Source organism: Onthophagus taurus, chromosome 5 (genome assembly GCF_036711975.1).
Source record: "Onthophagus taurus isolate NC chromosome 5, IU_Otau_3.0, whole genome shotgun sequence".
Lineage (NCBI taxonomy): Eukaryota > Metazoa > Arthropoda > Insecta > Coleoptera > Scarabaeidae > Onthophagus > Onthophagus taurus.
In genome coordinates, this window is record NC_091970.1 from 5,304,865 (window position 1) to 5,326,104 (window position 21,240).

A 21,240-nucleotide genomic window follows, 5' to 3' on the forward strand; every position below is an offset into this window, starting at 1 on the left:
TTTTGAGATAATTATCGTTGAATTCAACCTATATTTTTATGACTTGATAAAATTTGCAAGTTTTTACACTAATTATTAAAAAATCATGAAAAATTGAATTCTTAAGATATTTTGATGAAGTTATCTTCACTTATAGAAGAAAGTGTGTACTTTCTGATGAAGAAAACCGCATTTAAAAATATCCATCCGTTTTTGAGATAATTATTATTGAACTCAACCTAAATTTTTATGACTTGAAAAAATTAGCAAATTTTTAATCATTTTTAAAAAATCGTGAAAAATCGAGTTCTTAAGATGCCTTGATGAAATTATCTTCACTTATAAAGGAAAGTGTGTACTTTTTGATGAAAAAACCCGTACTTAAAAATTTCCATCCGTTTTTGAGATAAATATTGTTGAACTCAACCCAAATTTTTATGACTTGATGAAATTAATAAATTTTCCTGTTTTATGTCCACATTTTCGGAGAATTAAAAAAAATTAATTAATTTAAAAACAATTTTGTTACTTGTCTTTATTTTAATCTCAAGAGGATCTCTTTGGAACCGATTCACATCCATCAAATCGCTTTAATTTAGGATTAAAAGGATTTAGTAATTTTAATACAACGAGACGTTTCTTTTATGACGTTAATAATAACGTAATCTTAATTATTTGTTTATAAACAAAGTTAATTTGAAGGAGTGTTTACGTTTTGAATCACAAAAAAGAAGCGGAGTTTCTCCCAACATTTTTTTGTGCTTCTTAGAAGTAGATTTGATATCGAACGTAAAAATGTAAATATCGGATAAGATAAATATTTGCTTTTTTTGGTGATCATCCAACGAAATCGTTGTAATCAAGAACCAGTAGTTTTGCGGTTAATAATTTACCCCGGTTTTTCTTATCTTTAAGACCGAAAAAGGTGGCCCCTTTTTAGTTTTGCCGCAAAAAGATACCGCCCTGTTTGTGTAGGATTAGTGAAAATCCCTTCATCGGCAAAGTTATCATGTTTCCGCAGTATTATGCCGAGATTTTAGCACCCCAAGGTATCGAATCTCACGAATATCTGTTAGGAAATACGAACAACATTTGCTTTTGAATCGTTATTTTGATTATTTTTTGGTTTTATTTCGCGCGCAATAAATTTAATATTATTTCGGGGACTCGCCGTACGCATTGTCCACCTCCAAGAAAGACACCTGCGAAGTGTTAAATGTCGAACAAAAGACCCCGGATGGGTCGTAAAAGACGACACTTTATATTAGCGAAACGTTGTGCCCGGCACGGATTGTACATAATTAAAAATCGGATCTTTTCTTCCACGAAAAACAATTTTTTTTTGATTCTCAAATCTTAATAAGAACTAACCTGTCATTGTTGTGTCATAAACCATTTAAAAACTGAAACCTGCACTTATAATTAAATCCAAGAATTGTTCAATTACACAAAAAAAAACTTTTTTTTTTGATTTGGTGTAAAACGTAGTTGTGATTCGCGCGCTATCTTACGTAACACTGGTTGATCCTGTTCGTTCCCGGATCCAGGATGTACCGAAAGGGGGCGTACCCGTCGTCCTGGAGGGGATAGAAAGGCGTGGCCGATCCCTCAGGATCACCTCTATCCCGTCAGCATCAAAACAGATCACCGGGAGAGGAGACAGATCTATAGATCTGTCTTGGAAACTGCGCGCGACGCTCACTGCGCAACACAATCGACTAACCATTTCCACGATTTTCACCCCTTTACAAAAAAATTTCGTTATAAAAATTCGCCCAAGATAACGAAATCTCCATGACAACTAATCTTTGATTTAGTACAAAAAAGGGCAAAAACTTTTCTAACTCACTGACTTTTATAAAGTATCAATTACGAGATCCCTTAAAGGGATGATTCCGAACCTATATGCAAATACCCAGATAAACCCCTATTTAAAAAGCGATATATAACAATAAAACGACGTTTCGGTGTCAGGGTAGGATCCTCGAGTTGAACGTCGTGAAAAGGGTAAGATTTAGCGTGTACACCCTCCCCCTTTATTCTTTTTTCCTCTTCTCCGCGTTAGATCCGTATGAATATATGTGTCCCTGCCGCACACGAGATTGCGCCCGCTTTTATTTATAGCCTCGCATTTACCACTTGCTTATTGCCTTCGGAGGGTTAGAGGTATATACGCAAATCGTCCCCGTTTATGAAACCCGTGGTCTGTATTTGATAAAGACGGATGTTTCGAATTGGATTATGGGTGAAATCATTTTGCCGGCGGAAAACAAACTAAAGTTCCTCTTGGATTAATTCTGAGGTGTGCTAGATAAGTTTGAGTTTAGCCCAATTTTCTTTTCATGATATTTTTACAACAAAGTTAAAATTTGGCACTTACTTGTACTAAAAAGTGAGAAATTTGAGAAATTTCAAGAAGTCAAAATGTAATGTTTAGATTTTTTATATCAACTGGTAAGCGAAATTAATGGCAAAATAACTCAAGTACACTGCAATGCAAGTCTATATGAAACGGTGTTTAGGGTTGGAGATGAAATTTTTGATTCAACGTCAGAGTGAGCTAATCCTAAAGTAAGCTTAACTAAAATCTAATGTTCAAATCAAGATTTGAAATTGTTTCGTGGGTTAAAGATGCAATTTTTAACTCAAAAACAAATTGAAAAAACAACAAATTTGACGAATTTTCAAATATCTATTCATCTAAGAGTAAAAGTGTAATAAAGAAATATTGTTAGGCATACAATTTGCTACAACTTTTGTTCTAAAATTCCTCAAATTTTCATATTCTCGTATTTTTCTCGATATCTATGCCTCTGAGAGCAAAAGTACAACAGAGCAATATTGTTAGGCATAAAATTTGCTGCAACTTTTGTTCTAAAAGTTTTTTTGTAAAATGCCCCCATTCCCCAGTGTTACCATCAAACGTTGAAAAAACAACGAATTTGTGATATTTTTATATTTTCGTATTTTTCTCGATATCTATGTCTCTGAGAGCAAATGTATAATAGAGCAATATTGTTAAGCATGAAATTTGCTACAACTTTTGTTCTAAAAGTTCTTTTGTAAAACGCCCCCATTCCGCAGTGATACCATCAGCAACGTAAAAAAACAACGAATTCCTCAAATTTTCATATTTTCGTATTTTTCTCGATATCTATGCCTCTGAGAGCAAAAGTACAACAGAGCAATATTGTTAGGCATAAAATTTGCTGCGACTTTTGTTCTAAAAGTTTTTTTGTAAAATGCCCCCATTCCCCAGTGTTATCATCAAACGTTGAAAAAACAACGAATTTGTGATATTTTTATATTTTCGTATTTTTCTCGATATCTATGTCTCTGAGAGCAAATGTATAATAGAGCAATATTGTTAAGCATGAAATTTGCTACAACTTTTGTTCTAAAAGTTCTTTTGTAAAACGCCCCGATTCCCCAGTGATACCATCAGCAACGTAAAAAAACAACGAATTCCTCAAATTTTCATATTTTCGTATTTTTCTCGATATCTATGCCTCTGAGAGCAAAAGTACAACAGAGCAATATTGTTAGGCATAAAATTTGCTGCAACTTTTGTTCTAAAAGTTTTTTTGTAAAATGCCCCCATTCCCCAGTGTTACCATCAAACGTTGAAAAAACAATGAATTTGTGATATTTTTATATTTTCGTATTTTTCTCGATATCTATGTCTCTGAGAGCAAATGTATAATAGAGCAATATTGTTAAGCATGAAATTTGCTACAACTTTTGTTCTAAAAGTTCTTTTGTAAAACGCCCCGATTCCCCAGTGATACCATCAGCAACGTAAAAAAACAACGAATTCTTCAAATTTTCATATTTTCGTATTTTTCTTGATATCTATGCCTCTGAGAGCAAAAGTACAACAGAGCAATATTGTTAGGCATAAAATTTGCTGTAACTTTTGTTCTAAAAGTTTTTTTGTAAAATGCCCCCATTCCCCAGTGTTACCATCAAACGTTGAAAAAACAACGAATTTGTGATATTTTTATATTTTCGTATTTTTCTCGATATCTATGTCTCTGAGAGCAAATGTATAATAGAGCAATATTGTTAAGCATGAAATTTGCTGCAACTTTTGTTCTAAAAGTTCTTTTGTAAAACGCCCCCATTCCGCAGTGATACCATCAGCAACGTAAAAAAACAACGAATTCCTCAAATTTTCATATTCTCGTATTTTTCTCGATATCTATGCCTCTGAGAGCAAAAGTACAACAGAGCAATATTGTTAGGCATAAAATTTGCTACAACTTGTGTTCTGAAAGTTGTTTTGTAAAACGTTCCAATTCCGTAGTGTTACCATCAACAACGTTGAAAACACAACGAATTTGTCATATTTTCGTCCAAACCCAATCCAATTTGAATCTTATCCAACCCAAAAGCAACCTAATTCGAAAACAACACAACCTGTAAACAAGCCAACTTATCTCTTCTCAACTTGAAAGCAACCCAAGTCAACCTGAAACCAATCCAACCCAAAAACAAACCAACCTGAAAGCAACCCAACCCAACGGAAACCAATCCAACCTAAAAGTAAACCAACCTGAAAGCAAACAAACCTGTAAACAACCCAACCCAACTCAAAAACTAACCATAACTCGAGAGCAACCCAACCTGAAAGCAACCCAAGTCCAAAACACCTCACCTTCAATTTGACAAAACTCCAAAGCAAGCTAATCTCGAAGTAAGTGAAGTTAATCCTAAAGTAACTCAAGCACAAAGTAATTTAATCCCAAAGCAACTCAATTATACCGTAACATAACTTCAATGGTAACTTGAAAGCAAGCCAGATCAGCTCAAAAATAACGTCCCACGTCAATGACGGATTAATCTAACTCCAACCCAACTCCAAAATAACTCAACAAGTAAGCCAGCCCAATTTCAGAGTGATTTAATTACAGAGTAACCCCAACCTAAAAGAAATTAATCACTAATCAACCTTAACTCTAGTAACCCAGTAATAAAAAGACTACAATAAAAATGGGCTTCATCATATTCACATCTAATGTTTTTCGGTCGATTCCGACCTGTTAGCTCGTCTAATCGATTTTCTTCAATGTGATGATTTTGTCTTAGATTTAAAAATTTTATTTTTAACGAATCGATTTAAATCGAAAGTTTAGGTTCAATCGTATCTTTATATAAAAAGGTTTCCTGATGGATCGTATCCCGTTTTTCAGTTCGGACAATGGACGTTGGGAGAAATGGATCGCCGTGTCTTATCTAAATGTGAATTTAAAACCGACTCCGTTGCATTTAAATCCAAACATTTCCGTGCTGATATCGCTGCTTTTACCTCCTCCCCTTTGAGCTATTAAAATAAATTAAATTTTATTTTTTGACACAACCAAAAAAAACTTTGTTTTGTTTCGCACTTTTCTTTCCGATTCAAGTTCAAACTCGTTCAATAATTCAACGACGAGTTTTTTTCAACAAACACAACAGCAAAAGAAACCCATTAAATAGAGTGCTCACCCCATCGGATTTACGGGGCGCAATTTAAACTTTGGCCGCGATTCGCCACTTAAAAAGTGATCTTCGACTTTTCCGAAGAAATTATTAAAGTCATAAATCAGATTTTTTAAAGATCAAAAAACAAATTATAACACATTCTCGATTCGTTCTTTTTTTTCCTTTTTCAATTTGCTTTTCGTTGGATATTCATCTTTCATTGATGGGTTGATAAAAACGGTTAACGTATGAAATTTGGCTGCACGTCAAGAACAACTGACGGATGGCGGGGAGTCCTACGAAGGGATGCTTTAAAATTTTCACCCTCAAATTATCAAGGCGTCACCTCCTACGATGTTACAAAGCGGCTGAAATTGAGTTTAGATCAAGTTTCCGAGTCTCCAACCGATTTTATAATTACTAATGCTTTTTCAATTTCGGTTTATCATGTCCTTCATAAATTATTTATACCAAAAACATTTATCTTATTATTCGATAATCAATATTCTAACTAATAAAAAAGTAATTAACCCCTTGACATACAAATAAAATACTATGTTCATAATGACACATGTTTAGCTTGTTAGTTCTACTGATAGTGCTAGTGCAAAACTAGAACTAATACTAGACCGAGAACTAGAAACATTCGGGCTTAGCCGCACGTCTCTCAAGACGGCTAAACCCGAATGATTCTAGTTTTAGGTCTTGTGTTAGTTCTAGTGATAGTGCAAAACTAGAACTAACACTAGACCGAGAACTAGAAACATTCGGATTTAGCGGCATGTCGTTCAAGACGGCTAAACCCGAATGATAGTGCAAAACTGAATGATACTTTCTAGATCTAGTGTTAGTTCAAGTTTTATTTCAATAAGAATATGCAACATAGTGATATTTTATGCTAACTACTTAGTATTAGATGAAACGATTGTTATTTGTATGTAATTACTGCCTCGGCACTTTACTAATCCATAAAGATACGATTCTAATCTTTCAATATCGACGAAATAGATTCGTTAGAAAAAAACGTATTTTCCCTTTAAAAATTGAAATTGAAGAAAGATGACAATCAAATCGTACCCTTTTTTATAAATTTCTTTATAAATATCGAAAAATAAAGAATAGGCCCTTAAAAAATAGGGGTTTGAACCCGATTTCTATTTTATAAAAACCGAATTCACACGGTCAACCCTCGAATTAACCCATTGACCTCCGCGGTTCTCCCGAAAACTGTGGATTCCTTTTTACCCTTCCGGAATCGGGTTAAAATAACGAATAACCACCGTGAAAACCGACTTTATAAGTTGATTTAGAATCGTTACACCACCAAAAACTACCTGACATGACATCCCATCATCGCCTCCAGGTAAAGTGGGTAAACATGGTTTATTTCCCCGTTTGAAGGGTTTAAGATGTCACCACTAATTTGAGGTGATAATTTTAACCGATTTTCTCATTTTCGAATCTTAACGCTTTTTTGAATCTCAAGACCACCTCCCTCGGTCTATTTTGCCAAAATAATAATAACCTCTTGAGCGAACATTGACTGTAATTGTCGAAAAGTCCGTTGAAACGAAACGAAATGAGGTCTCCCTAAATCGAAATCGTACGGTACAACTACTAGTACATAATAATAATCTTGGTGTACATCAACGGTTCCAGTTCTTTGTACCACGCCTCCGGCCGCAGACGCACACGAGAGACGACTTCGATTCGATCTCGCAGAGGCACCACTTCCGCAAGTCATTCGAAGACCCCCGTTCATCGTACACAATGCCACTTCCGCGCACCTTTATGCTTCCGTTTGTCCTTAGGCGGTCTAATCATACGCTCCTCAAAGACGAGACGACATGCAGTCACTACCCACTGAGTTATTATTGAAAACCGAAATGATTCCCCTCAAGAAAAGAGAAAAAAAAAGAGGATAATCGTTATAATCGTGTCTTTACTGACTTTAAAGATTTTTTTATTAATATATTTAATTTTTTTCAAACTTTTCGTTCCTATCCGTTATGCATAAGAACACGAGGTCGTTCGTAGCTGAGATGTCATATATGTACATAAAAGCCAATAACCCAAAAGGTAACCTACCAGCTGCATAATCAATTATAGATTTACAAGCAATTATAAATAAGTTGCATAGCTGATTATAGATTAATTAAATCACTCCCTATAACACTACATCACTACATCACCGTCTTTGTATGCCTGACAACAAAAGCAACTCATTTGGAAGCAGTCAGTGATATGATCACTGAAACGTTTCTGGCTGTACTAAAAAGATTTACCGCTCGACGTGGTCACTGTGAGCACATGTACAGTGATAACGGAACAAATTTTGTTGGGGCCAGTAAGCTATTACAACCAGAAATTGCAACAGTCATCCAGGATCGGTCATTTCAAGTCAACGTTGCAACTCAAGGGGTGCAATGGCACTTTAATCCGCCCGTAGCTCCTCACTTCGGAGGAATTTGGGAATCTGTCAAACATCACCTGAGACGAATCATTGGGGAGACAACATTAACATTTGAAGAACTTTCCACGCTTCTTTATCAAATAGAAGCATCCTTATATTCCCGTCCATTAACAACTTTATGTAACCATATGAATGATACAACAGTTTTAATTCAATTTTCTTATCGGTTTGATTCTTTTATCCTACAATCATCCTTCTATCAAAGATGAGCAAGATTTGTCTTCAAGATGGAAGTTAATTCGAAAAATGAACAAAGACTTCTGGCAAGCGTGGTCCACGGAGTACCTCAGTCGGTTACAACAGAGATACAAATGGAAAGTTCCACAAGATAATTTCAAGCCTGGTGATGTTATTATCAAAGAAAATATCGTCGATCCCAATCGTTGACCATTAGCACGAACAACAGAAGTCCACCCATCAATGTAGGAGTGGTCACGTTAAAAAAGTCTGGTGGAAGTATCCTGAAAAGAGCGATACACAACTTAGTACCATTACCAATGACTAAAGAAAAACAGGAAGAACCGATCCAAGCAGTTAATATCAATTACAATCACTACTGCGTAAACAGCGGAAGTCGTAAGAAGAAAACTCTTAAGATGTCAACCATAATTTCCGTCTTGATCCTATGCACCACCATATTCAGTTCAGTCACAGCAACATACAATCTAAAATATCTACATTCTGGATTGTACATCGAACACATGCGAAAATAGAAAGAGGACAAGACGCACGGCTATACCCGAAACTATCTAGGTCTAGAAAGTTCTAGGTCTAGTGTTAGTTCTAGCGCTACATACCACTGTCACTAGAACTAACATTAGACTTAGAACTAGACATTTTCAGCTGTGGGACAAAGTAAGTGGGGACGTCCTAGTTTCTATGGAAATATATCATCTGCTTCGGCTGCATAGTAGCCTTAGCTTCTAAATCATATGTTAGTACCAAAAGAGTCATTACCGTTTGTAAATAATTCAATAACTTCCCTGCTGAGGCACTTTTTAGTATTATGTTAGTATTAAATAAAATGATTACTGTTTGTATACAATTAAGCGGATATCTAAAGTAAGCCATGCTGCTTCAGTACTTTAGATATCTATTCATATTAAAAATGATTTGCTGTTTATTTCTGCATAGCAGCCTATTTTTACTAGATTTGCTATCTTTTTATATTCCAGTACGGTAATCTGCCTCAGCTTCTAAATAACAAGTTAGTACTATAAAAATGACGATTTTGCTGAGGCAGCAAAATTTTTCAGAAAATCAATATTAAAAATATTGCAAAAATGAATTATATTTCATAATTTACGTAGATGATCGAGGAAAGACTGAGTAAATGAATACTAAACAACCACAAAACCACAAAAACCGTCAAGAAATTTAGTTGGAAATCGCTTGTAAACCGAAGTTAGCGGTTGCAACCGTTTTCGTCCACCAAAACAATTATCTTGTCGTACTTCCCCACTTACGTCCATGCATACGCGCACGTTACGTTACCACACTTGAAATTTCATTCAATTCAGAACTCGATATCATATTATAGAGAAACGCGCGACCGGCCGGTTGTAATTCCGCAAGTGCCACTTCGAACCCTGCGCTCTCTTATCTCGAAACCAAATCGTTTCCAATTCATCGCTAATTAGTTTTCATTTTTTGTTTTCCACGCTTTGTTTTAAACCATCATTCGTATATAGTCGGGCAGATGCAAGAAGGGCTCCCAGATGCTACCTACATATACTGCTTCCCTACATATACATGTAATACCCCGTTTTGAACATGTAGTTTTGGACCCATGTTTGCTCTGCGGCCAACAGCGAACCGCCGAGCTTTAATATTTCAAATTTACCTCGGGGGCGTTTGCCGAATGGGGGGCTCCCGCAATACGCTCCTTGTTTACACTATATTAAATATTTAAAGACCCAGCAAATTAATTTCGTATTATCTCAGCCTAAGGATTTTTGTATTTATAGTAACCATAACTTCTGTGTTTAACATTCACTCTATTCATGTTTTAGTCATTTTTTTTGTAATACATTCAATTTTTGCGATCTCGACACCCGTAGGTGTTGACTTACGCCCCGTTTAGATTATTGTTGTTATTATTACCGTCCGCGAGGACTAAAAAGACGAGGCCCGTCGCACGGAATCCGCTTGGAGTCACGTTCGCTTAACAACATGATCATTCAGTTATGACTACTCCACGGATTTATGACCGGGGTCCGTTTCCCCCCGCCTACCTCGTTCACATCACAGCACGGGACGATCGCGTTCGACGACTACGATTGTTTTAAGCTCTCCATAAAGGAGAAGGAGAGGAAGGCGTCTCTGTGTGTTTGCGTTGGCCTCGAATTTACGACCGAAACGCGCACGTACCTCGGTGACAGATACGACTCTTGGACCCTCAACAAATTTTTTTTTACGATTCCTTTCTGCTTCACCATACGTTTTAGATCCCATTTTTTTATTAATATAAACACCAATTTATCCCAGTTCTTTGTTTAATGTTTATAGTTCATAATTTAGGTGGTTCATCACTACTTCGAATAGTTTACTTTACGACAATAAATTTAAAATGAAATACATAATTTAAATTTAGATGATTCTTTTCTTGGTAAACTTTGAAATGTTTACTGACAAGCCGGAAATGGTTTGAATGAGTTAATAAAATCGTTCATTCAGCATTTTCGCGATATACACCGTCCTCTTTATTTATCTTTAACGCGACAGCTGATCACACAAGCGGGAATCTCGAATTCTTCGTATGCAAAGATGAAGAAGCATTATTATCGAGGAGATCGGGTGTCAGTGTGGCGCCAAACTTTTTATTTCGCGAGAAAAAAACGTAATCTCCGAGAAGAGGAGATAAATTGGTTTGTTTGCGATAAAGGTGAAAGTATTTGTTGAAGGTAAATGTTAAAATTTGAAATAAATAAAAAATTTCTAAACCACTAATCGTCACAGATGGCCCGTTTAACCCCCACAATGTACACTTTGCAGCCTCCGCGAACTTCGAAGTGCTCTTCTAGAACCACCCCGGGATCGAAAAGTGGACGTTAAAACGACGATAATCGGCCCCCTTTTGAGACCCCCCCGAGTTTTTGTTTAACGACTTTTACCCGCTCGATCGAATTCATTTTATATTATAATCAACTATTTTCATATGCCTCGGCTTATAGATCATGTTGTTATTAATAACGAATTTTAATGTTATTAATGTAATAAAGTCATCTGCCTCGGCTGCAAAGCAACCTCAGCTTCCAAATGACAAGTTAGTATTAAAAAGTGATTACTGTTTGTAAGTAATCAAGCTACTGCCTCAGCAGCTAAGCTGCTTCGGCACTTTACTAACCCATCCGTATTAAAAAAAGATTTGCTGTCTTTTCTATAATCAACTACTTATCTTCTACCTCGGCTTCCAAATGACATGTCGATATTAAAAAATGATTACTATTTGTAAGTAATCAAACTACTGCCTCAGCAGCCAAGCTGCTTCGGCACTTTACTAATGGATTTGTATTAGAAAAGGATTTGTTATCTTTTCTATAATCAACTACTTTCTTCTACCTCGGCTGCATAGCAGCCTCGGCTTCCAAATAACATGTTAATATTAAAAAATGATTACCGTTTGTAAGTAATCAAGCTACTGCCTCAGCAGCAAAGCTGCTTCGGCACTTTACTAATACATTTAAAGCTACTGCCTCAGCAGCAAAGCTGCTTCGGCACTTTACTAATACATTTATATTACAAAACGATTTGCTATCTTTTCTATAATTAACTACTTTCTCCGGCATCGGCTGCATAGCAGCCTCGGCTTTAAGATAACATGTTGTTATTAATAAGAAAATTTGTTTTCTCTGTTACTATATTACAATATTTTGTAATAAAGTCATCTGCCTCGGCTTAGAGATAACATGTTGTTATTAATAAGGAAATTTGTTTTCTATGTAATATTGTAATAAAGTCATCTGCCTCGGCTGCATAGCAGCCTCGGCTTAGAGATAACATGTTGTTATTAATAAAGAGATTTGATTTATAATAATAGAGATTTTACAAAAAAAAATTACTTACTTTTTCTATATAAATAACGAATATGATGTAACTTAACGAAAATTATGGAACAAACTGAAGAAGACAAGAGCTTTTGCGATAAGCTCTTGTTCCCACACACACAGACCGCCTCGTAATCTGTTCCCGTTCAATTATCGCATAAGCACAACAACGTCTATCTCAAAAACCGTTTCTAAACGAGCCCTCTTTACTCTTATAGTCTCTATACATCGTCTTTTCGTAGCTGTTTATTTTTTATTCTTTTTTATCGTTCTCGATTAAAACATTTAAAGTGGAAGAAGAAAAAGATAAAAAAAACCTAAAAGACAGGCGTCAATCTCGAAGGGGATTCTCCGGTCGCATTAATGGTTCTATTAGGCGCGATGAACCGGGATGAATCAGGATACAGATGTTGCGCAATTGTTTACGGCGCGCGCGTTTCATCCCCGAGGGGGTGAATTGGGGAGGATTTCTGTCGCAGGCATACATCGTTCGTTCCGGGGGATGACACTTTGTAAAGAGATAAACCCCTGTGGGGTGGGTATCTAACATCTCTATTATACTTGTTCACACCTGGTTGAATCCCTACTATAAATTACAGCTGACTTTTACACCCGAATAAACTATTTCTGGGTTGATTTTTTCTTTTTTTCAAGTCAAGTGGTTATTGCAAATAATTATTAAAAGATATTATTGTTTATGTAAGAACTGTTGCTTATGTACAGAGACCATGATAAGTTTGTCACTAAAAACAATGTCATAATGTAGTAAAGTTTAATAGTTATTATAGGAAATGAAAGTCTGACATTCTGAAATTGAGGCAGGGAGAGTGAGACTAAGAAGCACTGAGAAATTGCTACTCTGAGATCAACACTGGAAAACTTAGATTAAGAGCCAAGAACTGTGACTAAAACAGTGAGATACTAAAACTGGGAGAGTGAGACTGAAGGATTCTGAGACAAAAACTCCGAGAGACTTTACACTATAGCTCTGAGACTGAGGTTGATGCTGAAACAAATGACACTGAGAGATTAAATTCTGAGACTAATACTGACATTGATGAGAATGAGAAACAAAAACCGATAATAAGAAGCTTGAAATGAGAAAAAAACTGATACTGAGACTGTTAGACAGATACTCTGAGACTGAGGAAGTGAGACTGAACAAGCAAATGACAGAGATTGAGACTCTGAAAGATTTAAACTCTGTAATTGAAAGATTGAGAGTGAGAGACTAAGTTTGTGTTAATCTGGCATGTTAGACTAAAAGATTCTGAGACTCTGAGAGACTGTCATTGAGACTGAAAGAATACAGAAGGAATCATACTAAAACTGAGACTGAAAGTGAGACTGAGTTACAAAGATTAAGACTCTAAGAGACTTAAATTGCAAAATTAGGAAACTGATACCGAAATTGAGAGACTGACACTGAGAAATTGAGATTGAAAAACAGTCTAAAACTGAGGTTGAGAGACTGAATTCAGGGACTGAGACTTGGAGGTTGAAACTCTATAATTAATAATAAAGACTGATACTGAGACTGTGATTAAGATACCACCAGAGGTTGATACTAAGATTGGTACTGAGAGGAAGACTCTGGAAAAGTAAGAAACCCAGAGGCATCGGCTGTTATTGAGAGACTGAGAGCGAAAAACTGAAACTGAGATGCCATTCTAACAGAATGAAATGAAGGATTGAGACTAACATTGAGAAACTGAATTGTGAAAGACTGAAAACTGGACACTGGAGGATTAAAACTGAGAGACCGACACTGAAAAATTGACACTAACAATAAGAAACACATAATGATACTAAAACTGGTACTGGGAGAGTAAGATTAAGATACTGAAAATCTGAGATCCAAGACAAAGTAAGAAGCTAAGAGATATATATTAACTGAGAGACAGACGGAAAAACTGAACTGAGGTAATGAGACTGAAATATAGAGACTAATACTAAAAGATTGAGACACTAAGATTGAAACTGACACTGATAGATTTGAAACTCCGACTAGAAGACACTGAAAGATAGAGATTGGGACCGAAACACTGATATTTACAAACTGAGACTCTCTAGCTGAAAGTGAGACTGATACTGAAAGAGAAGATATCGAGCTGAGGTGATACCTTATCATAACCTAAATTACTTCGTCCGAAAACTCAGTTTCTGTAAAATATGCCTTTTTTTCGGTATAAAATTTTTTGAAATCTTCCATGCAAATCAGTTGTATTTACTGGGCTACGAAGTGCTGTAATGTTTCAATAGACACCTCCCCCGGTAACAACAGTAACAATTTGACCAAGAAGATGGTGGATCTTATTCTTATTTACAATTATTAGAGTGTGGTCTACAATCAACTTTTCACAATTTTACTAGATACTAGTATAGCCAAATTGTTTAGAATCAACGATACAGTTTCATTAACAGAAAGTTCTATTTTTCCAACGCAGCTGATACCCCGAGGATGACGTATAGCTTTGAAACCGGTAGAAACTAAACTTAACAAATATAATTATTAAGTAGTAAGGCTATCTTTCTGGTATTATCGAAGTCTATGTGGTAGAAATTAGGGCTTAAATCAACATTCTTATATCAGTGAAGATTCACTCATCCAATTTATTAGTGCAATGAGTATCACACCAACTCTAGCGCTCTCTAATGATTCTAGTTGTCTCTATAAATACATTTAAGTATGATACTATTTTAGCTTAAATTGAAAAAAAAATTATCTTGAATTGAATTGACAATAAATAAATTGTTTGTTTGTATGACACATGGTAAAACTGTAAAGTTGAATTTGAGGCCGAGAGAACTTCAAAGCGTGGGGCGCGGTTGAAACGTCACCAACTTGTCGTCGACAGCATCGCGACGCCGCCGCCACTGGTCACCAAACCATTGCGAACAAAGCGGAAACTCCGCATTCAACTGTCCATTATTGACGTCGAGTTCGGCCAATGGTCACTTTGAAACTTGAATTGACTGTCACGCGGTGACGGTTTTATTCAGGATCGCGACCAAATTAACTGTATGTGCCTGTCATTGACACTCGTGGATACAATTTTTCAAGATAGGGAACGATTTATAAACGCTTTCTTTTAATCAAATAAAATATATGATAATTTATTAAAATATTAAAATCGTATCGATTGATATTCCCGATGATGACGAAGGAGAGAAACTAGTTTTCTTTGATTCGTAAATTTTGATCAAACGAAATCGTTACACGAGATACCTCGATTATTATTATCGTACCTGAATATCATTTCGGTGTGGGGTTTGTTTAAGGAGGGCGAAATGTTTCGCCATAATCACACCCCAATAAACCAACACGAACCGTTACGGTTCGTCGGTGTTACATTTCCAATGAGCATCGGAAAGCCACACCGCTGCGCTATGTAGCAAAGTTTAAACTTGCGGTCGCGTTAAAGACACAACCGTGTTCTAGAACGTTTAACACCTATTAACGCTTAATTTGGCGTAACGCGGTCGGGAAAGTATCTGGTTACAAAAGGAACCGAAAACGCCCAATTTTATTTTAAATAATTTTTTTAATCACAAAATTATTTACCAATTTTCTTCGACACGTGGCGCTTCTTCCGCTATTACAATCCGACTCCTCAATTAAACGCTATAAAGGGTGTCACGCCCTCGAGTATTGATAAAACTATTTATTTTCGTTTCGTCTTGTTTACTTTTTTTTTATCGTTGTGAGTACGTTTTCTGTCACGTAGATATGCATCGTCCTGCCACGAAAACCAGATAGATCGTCGTCCTTTCTGTTGTGCCAAACCTAGAGGGGCTGAGATTGATCAGGAAATAGTCCTGTCTAGCGAAAGGAAGTCGCCAGGAAGTCGATTAAATCCCGCTCACACTGATATTAACCGTTGTTGTCGAGGATAACGAATTATCGAGACGGAGTTAACAAAAAAAAATAATTTAAAACTTCCTATACTTTATTTTTTAATTTGGAGGAGTAAAATGAAAACTCACAGAAGCTTTACACTAGCACTATCACTATAACTAACACTATACCGAGAACTAGAATCATTCGAGTTAAGCCGCACGTCTCTCAAGACGGCTAAACCCGAATGATTCTAATTCTAGATATAGTGTTAGTTCTAGTTTTACACTATCACTAGTACTAACACAAGACCTAGAACTAGAATCATTCATGTTTTTGATGAAATAACCATAAATAATTTCTTATTTTCCATAGAAATCGTTGTCATGATTTATTTTAACCTAACTCTGCACATTTCATTGCCACAAATTTCACAAACAGAATTTTAAGAAATCGTATGTCAAGAACGAATTGAGATATAATGATGAAATAACGAACATTTTAAAGCAAATTTAATGGAGATTTAAGGTGCCATAAATAATTTCTTACTTTTCATAAAAATCGTTGTTATGATTTTTTTAACCCAAGTGTGCACATTTCATTAACAGAACTTTAAGAAATCGTATCTCAAGAACGAATTGAGATATAATGATGAAATAACGAACATTTTAAAACAAATTTCATGGAGATTTAAGGTGCTATAAATATTTTCTTACTTTTCATAAAAATCGTCGTCATGATTTTTTTAACTCAACTCTGCACATTTCACTGCCACAAATTTCAAAAACAGAATTTTAATAACTCGTATCTCAAGAACGAATTGAGATATAATGATGAAATAACGAACATTTTAAAGCAAATTTAATGGAGATTTAAGGTGCTATAAATAATTTCTTACTTTTCATAAAAATCGTCGTCATGATTTTTTTAACCCAAGTCTGCACATTTCACGAACAGAATTTTAAGAAATCGTATCTCAAGAACGAAATGAGATATAATGATGAAATAATGAACATTTTAAAGCAAATTTAATGGAGATTTAAGGTGCAATAAATAATTTCTTACTTTTCATAAAAATCGTTGTTATGATTTTTTTAACTCAACTCCGCACATTTCATTGCCACAAATTTCACAAACAAAATTTTAATAAATCGTATCTCAAGAACGAATTGAGATATAATAATGAAGTAACGAACATTTTAAAGCAAATTTAATGGAGATTTATTGTGCCATAAATAATTTCTTACTTTTCATAAAAATCGTTGTTATGATTTTTTTAACCCAAATCTGCACATTTCACTAACAGAATTTTAAGAAATCGTATCTCAAGAACGAATTGAGATATAATGATGAAATAACGAACATTTTAAAGCAAATTTAATGGAGATTTATTGTGCCATAAATAATTTCTTACTTTTCATAAAAATCGTTGTTATGATTTTTTAACCCAAGTCTGCACATTTCACTAACAGAATTTTAAGAACTCGTATCTCAAGAACGAATTGAGATATAATGATGAAATAACGGAACATTTTACAGCAAATTTAATACAAATTTAAGGTGCCTCTAAAAGTCGTATCTCAAGAACTAATTCTAATAAAATGATGAAATAAAAATATTTTGAAGCAAATTTAATGAAGATTTAGGCAATAAAGTTCTATCTCTGGTATTCAAAATGATTGTTTTTACATCGAAGTACATTTATAACATTAATTTATTCATTACAAAACATGAATTGATGTTTTGATGAATGTTACGAGACGGCCGGCGACATCTTGCTTAAAACTGACCAATAGCAACCCTTCTTTTTGGCGGCTCAATTTGAAAACACTCCTCCGAATTAAAAAAAATAGAGTATGAATGAATTTAATTTATTATCCGATTCTTTTTCGATGAAACCAAAATTGTTCATAACAACACTAATCGTTGTAGTATTTTATCTAACGCGCAAAGTGCAAATAAATTCGTTGATAACGAGAGGTATTCATCGTATAATAGAAAATTATCTTGGATTTCGATTCGAGTGAATCACGTCGATTCGAATTCGTTTTCGTGCGAAAACCGACTCGTAAACGGGAAATGTAGGTCTATCAGATACCGTTTTCTTGTGTGTAAGGGCTTTATCTATCCTGCGAAACACGCGCCCTCGTCGTGTGACGGACGCCCGCTTCGTGACCGATTAATTTTTCTCGACCTCCAACGAAAAGGGCAACTTTGACTATACACTTAGTTAATATTCTTAATTTACATGTTATTAATAAAAAAGAACTAAATCAAAATTTTTTTTAGTTAAGTTTTTTAGTTATCATCATCTCGTGTTAAATCGTAATAAAACTCGTCGAAGAAATGATTTGAATTGGATAGAAGAGTTTCGAGAAAGCTTCGGCGGCGTCTTGAATCTCGAAATTAACTAACTACCAACAATTTCGCCCCGCAGATATTAAATTAACGCGGGTCGGGGGGTTGCCGCCCCTCAACGTAATTAGTTCTTCAACTCGGCAACGAGGTTACAGCACGCCATTCGTGACGGTAATAGCGTCATCCGGACACAGCTTTTCGTTCGACGTGTATCGATCTTTCTTGATAACTCTTGCACAAAGAAAGATAGTGAATTAACCACAAAAAAAATGTACGATTCGTTTTTAAGGATCTTAAATAAACGGTGGTACAGAATAGACAGGATGTGCTTTGAGTCTTCTTTGAGTTTAAATAACTAAAGACAATGAGACGTTGAATGCGCGATCCCTCCGTATCTGTCCCTATCTGACAGGTACACGACGATCCATCTCCATTCATCGTGTAATAATGGGGTGGTCTGTTTGCCGGTTTTGTTTCGACCCCGAAATTGGAACATCTCGATTTTCTCCAGAAGGAGAAAAGAAAGAGGAAGCCGACGTTATATCGCTATCCGTCATAATTAAACCGGACGACGTCTCCCGGACATCTGTCATTTCGCTTCCTGACACCTGGACGACTCCTCCTACTTAAATAATCGAAGGAATCACGCTTAAATATGCAAATTACTTCTGTATTTTTGATTCATACCAAATTTGAAAGGAAATTATTTCAATTCATGTAAAAATTTCATTTATTTCCCTGATGATGGCAATTTAAAAAGAAATGGGTTAAGCCACGTAGTAACAAAAAACCCAAAAGATGCCTAAATTTTAAATGTAGATAAAGAAAGTGTCTAAAAGTTAATTTCTCCAAAATACTTGAATTTATCATAAGACTAATGGATGAGTCATATAAAGCAGGAGTAAAAGATGCATAAGGCGACGCCAAGGGGGCAAGATTGACTCAAACACAAAACATCATCATGGATCGTGTTATGCAGGAATGAATACCAATTGAGACGAGAGAAGTTTTTCAAAGATTTCACCCTCTTGGGATTCATCAGAATGCAAAGGCTGAAGTGTGGCTGACAATACAGAGAAGGAGCCTTCGGGGTTGGAGGAGAGCATGGGGAGTGGATAGCCATAAAAGCCATAAAGAAAAAGTTACTAAGATTAAAATTAGACTGTGTAGAGAAGAATCTTGGACCAGACTTAATGGAAGCTTAAATAATATAGTTAAATAATAAATTAATTATTTAGAGGAGATTTGACTTTAGAAACACTCTGAGGCATTTATTTCATTTCTCAAATCAGAGTCATAATTGAGGTTGGACAGATTTTAAGTGGATATTTTATGATATGCAGTTTTGATAAATCTATCTTGATTTTAGACAGACTTTACAGATTTTAAGAGTTATATAGACACATAATTCGTTACACTCTTAAATACAGATTGGATTGGATTGGATTTCAGACCCGATAGATATATGATGCAGAGTTAATGGAAACCCGATTCTGTACAGACTTGTCTTGATAAATAGCAAAGTAAAATCTTGTAGCAAATGTGGTATAGATATGGTAAAATAGATTTGATGGAAACGTAAAGAGACTTAGAAGAATGAAAACTTCCTGTCGCGATGATGTAGAATTACACTTCTAGATGCAGCTTTGATGCTAATCCGAAAAAAATAATGTCAGTTTTGATGGAGATTTGACTCTAGGAACACTCTGAGGCATTTATTTCATTTCTCAAATCAGAGGCATAATTGAGGTTGAACAGATTTTATGATACGATACACTTATAGATGCAGTTTTGATTCATCTATCTTGATTTTATACGGAGTTGTTTCGATGCAAGCTTCATGCAGTTATGGTAGAGATGAAAAGTAGACCTGATGGAAACATAACTCTTTATACTCTTAAATACAGGTTGGGTTAGATTGGATTTCAGACCTGATAGATATATGATAGATGATGTAGACTTTAGCAGAGTGTATGGAGATTTTGCGTGATCTTGTGGAATTACTGTACGAGGCCATAAAATTTCCAATTTTGCAAGTTTTGAAATCTTTAACACGCCCTAAAATCGTATGCGACCTGATTTGATAAACTCTCTATTTCAAACAAAGCTGTCATTGGTGTCATTAATCTTATTACCTTGGTATAGTTTGATTTAGGCATTGTTAGGCCTTATTTCGAACCTGAATGAGGCTACAAAGAGTCTTTTTGTAAAATTTGTATTCGATTCTCTTATCTTTCTTCTTTCATAATAAACAAAAAACATGTATAATCTACCAATAAGTTAGCTCTATTTTTCGATATGTTTCAAAGTCTTCCAAAAAACGACAAAATCAATTTTTTTAATTATTTCATCTTCGTTAAGTATTCTAAGATCATTTTAAATAGATTAGGACAATTTTGACATACACCAATAAGGTTATTCTATTGTTATGCAGTGTCTAAACAGTTTCTAATCTCTGCTAGAAGTGCTTAGTCTACATTAGACAGTATTTAGTCTTCTATTTGGCAATATCTAGATTTCTGCAAATAAATGTAGCGAGATTAGATGCGAATTGTAACAATGGGGGCAAATTTAAGTTTTAAATGAAAGCATTGGTGGAAGTATCAATATGAAAAGAAAACTTATTTATCGTATTTATGATCGTAAAGTTTTTATATGTAAAATATCTTGCAATCGCAGCTGCAGACATCCACTCGACCTGGTAGGGAATCAATACACGGCGACTTTTTAACCGAAACAAAAAAGGCCCTTCAAAGCAATTTGTTGTTCTGCGGTCGTTCTGTTCGTCGAGAGTCGATGGTCCATTGTGCCGTGAAAACCGTTCGGAGATTTCTCCGTGCAGATTCTCGTTGTCGAATCCTTATACCGGGCAGGTTAACAATTAACGTCCCCCGATCCCCCTGCATCCCTTACGAGACGTCCCTTTGCACCCCGACGACGTTAATTTTACGATGAATGGAAGCTGAAGCTGCAAAAGTTTTCTAATTGCGCCCCAAACGTTTCAATCTAATAAAACGTTTCGTTTTAATGAAACGTTTGATTCCGATGAGACATCTAATTATAACGATTTTTTGTATTCTTAA

The 21,240-nt window shown here is 35.3% G+C and overlaps 1 protein-coding gene across 3 annotated transcripts in view; it reads right to left on the bottom strand.

Moving 5' to 3' along the window:
* LOC111426225 (transcription factor hamlet-like) overlaps positions 1 to 21,240 on the bottom strand; it is a 48,644-nt gene that overhangs the window by 20,211 nt on the left and 7,193 nt on the right. Inside the window, exon 1 of one of the 3 annotated variants that reach the window (XM_023060654.2) lies at positions 1,351 to 1,486. The exons of the other annotated variants lie outside the window; for them this stretch is intronic. Within the exon in view, the coding sequence (XP_022916422.2) occupies positions 1,351 to 1,375 (25 nt within the window). The 5' untranslated portion in view covers positions 1,376 to 1,486. Of the gene's footprint in view, positions 1 to 1,350; positions 1,487 to 21,240 lie in introns of those variants that run through there. 3 annotated transcript variants of the gene reach the window in all.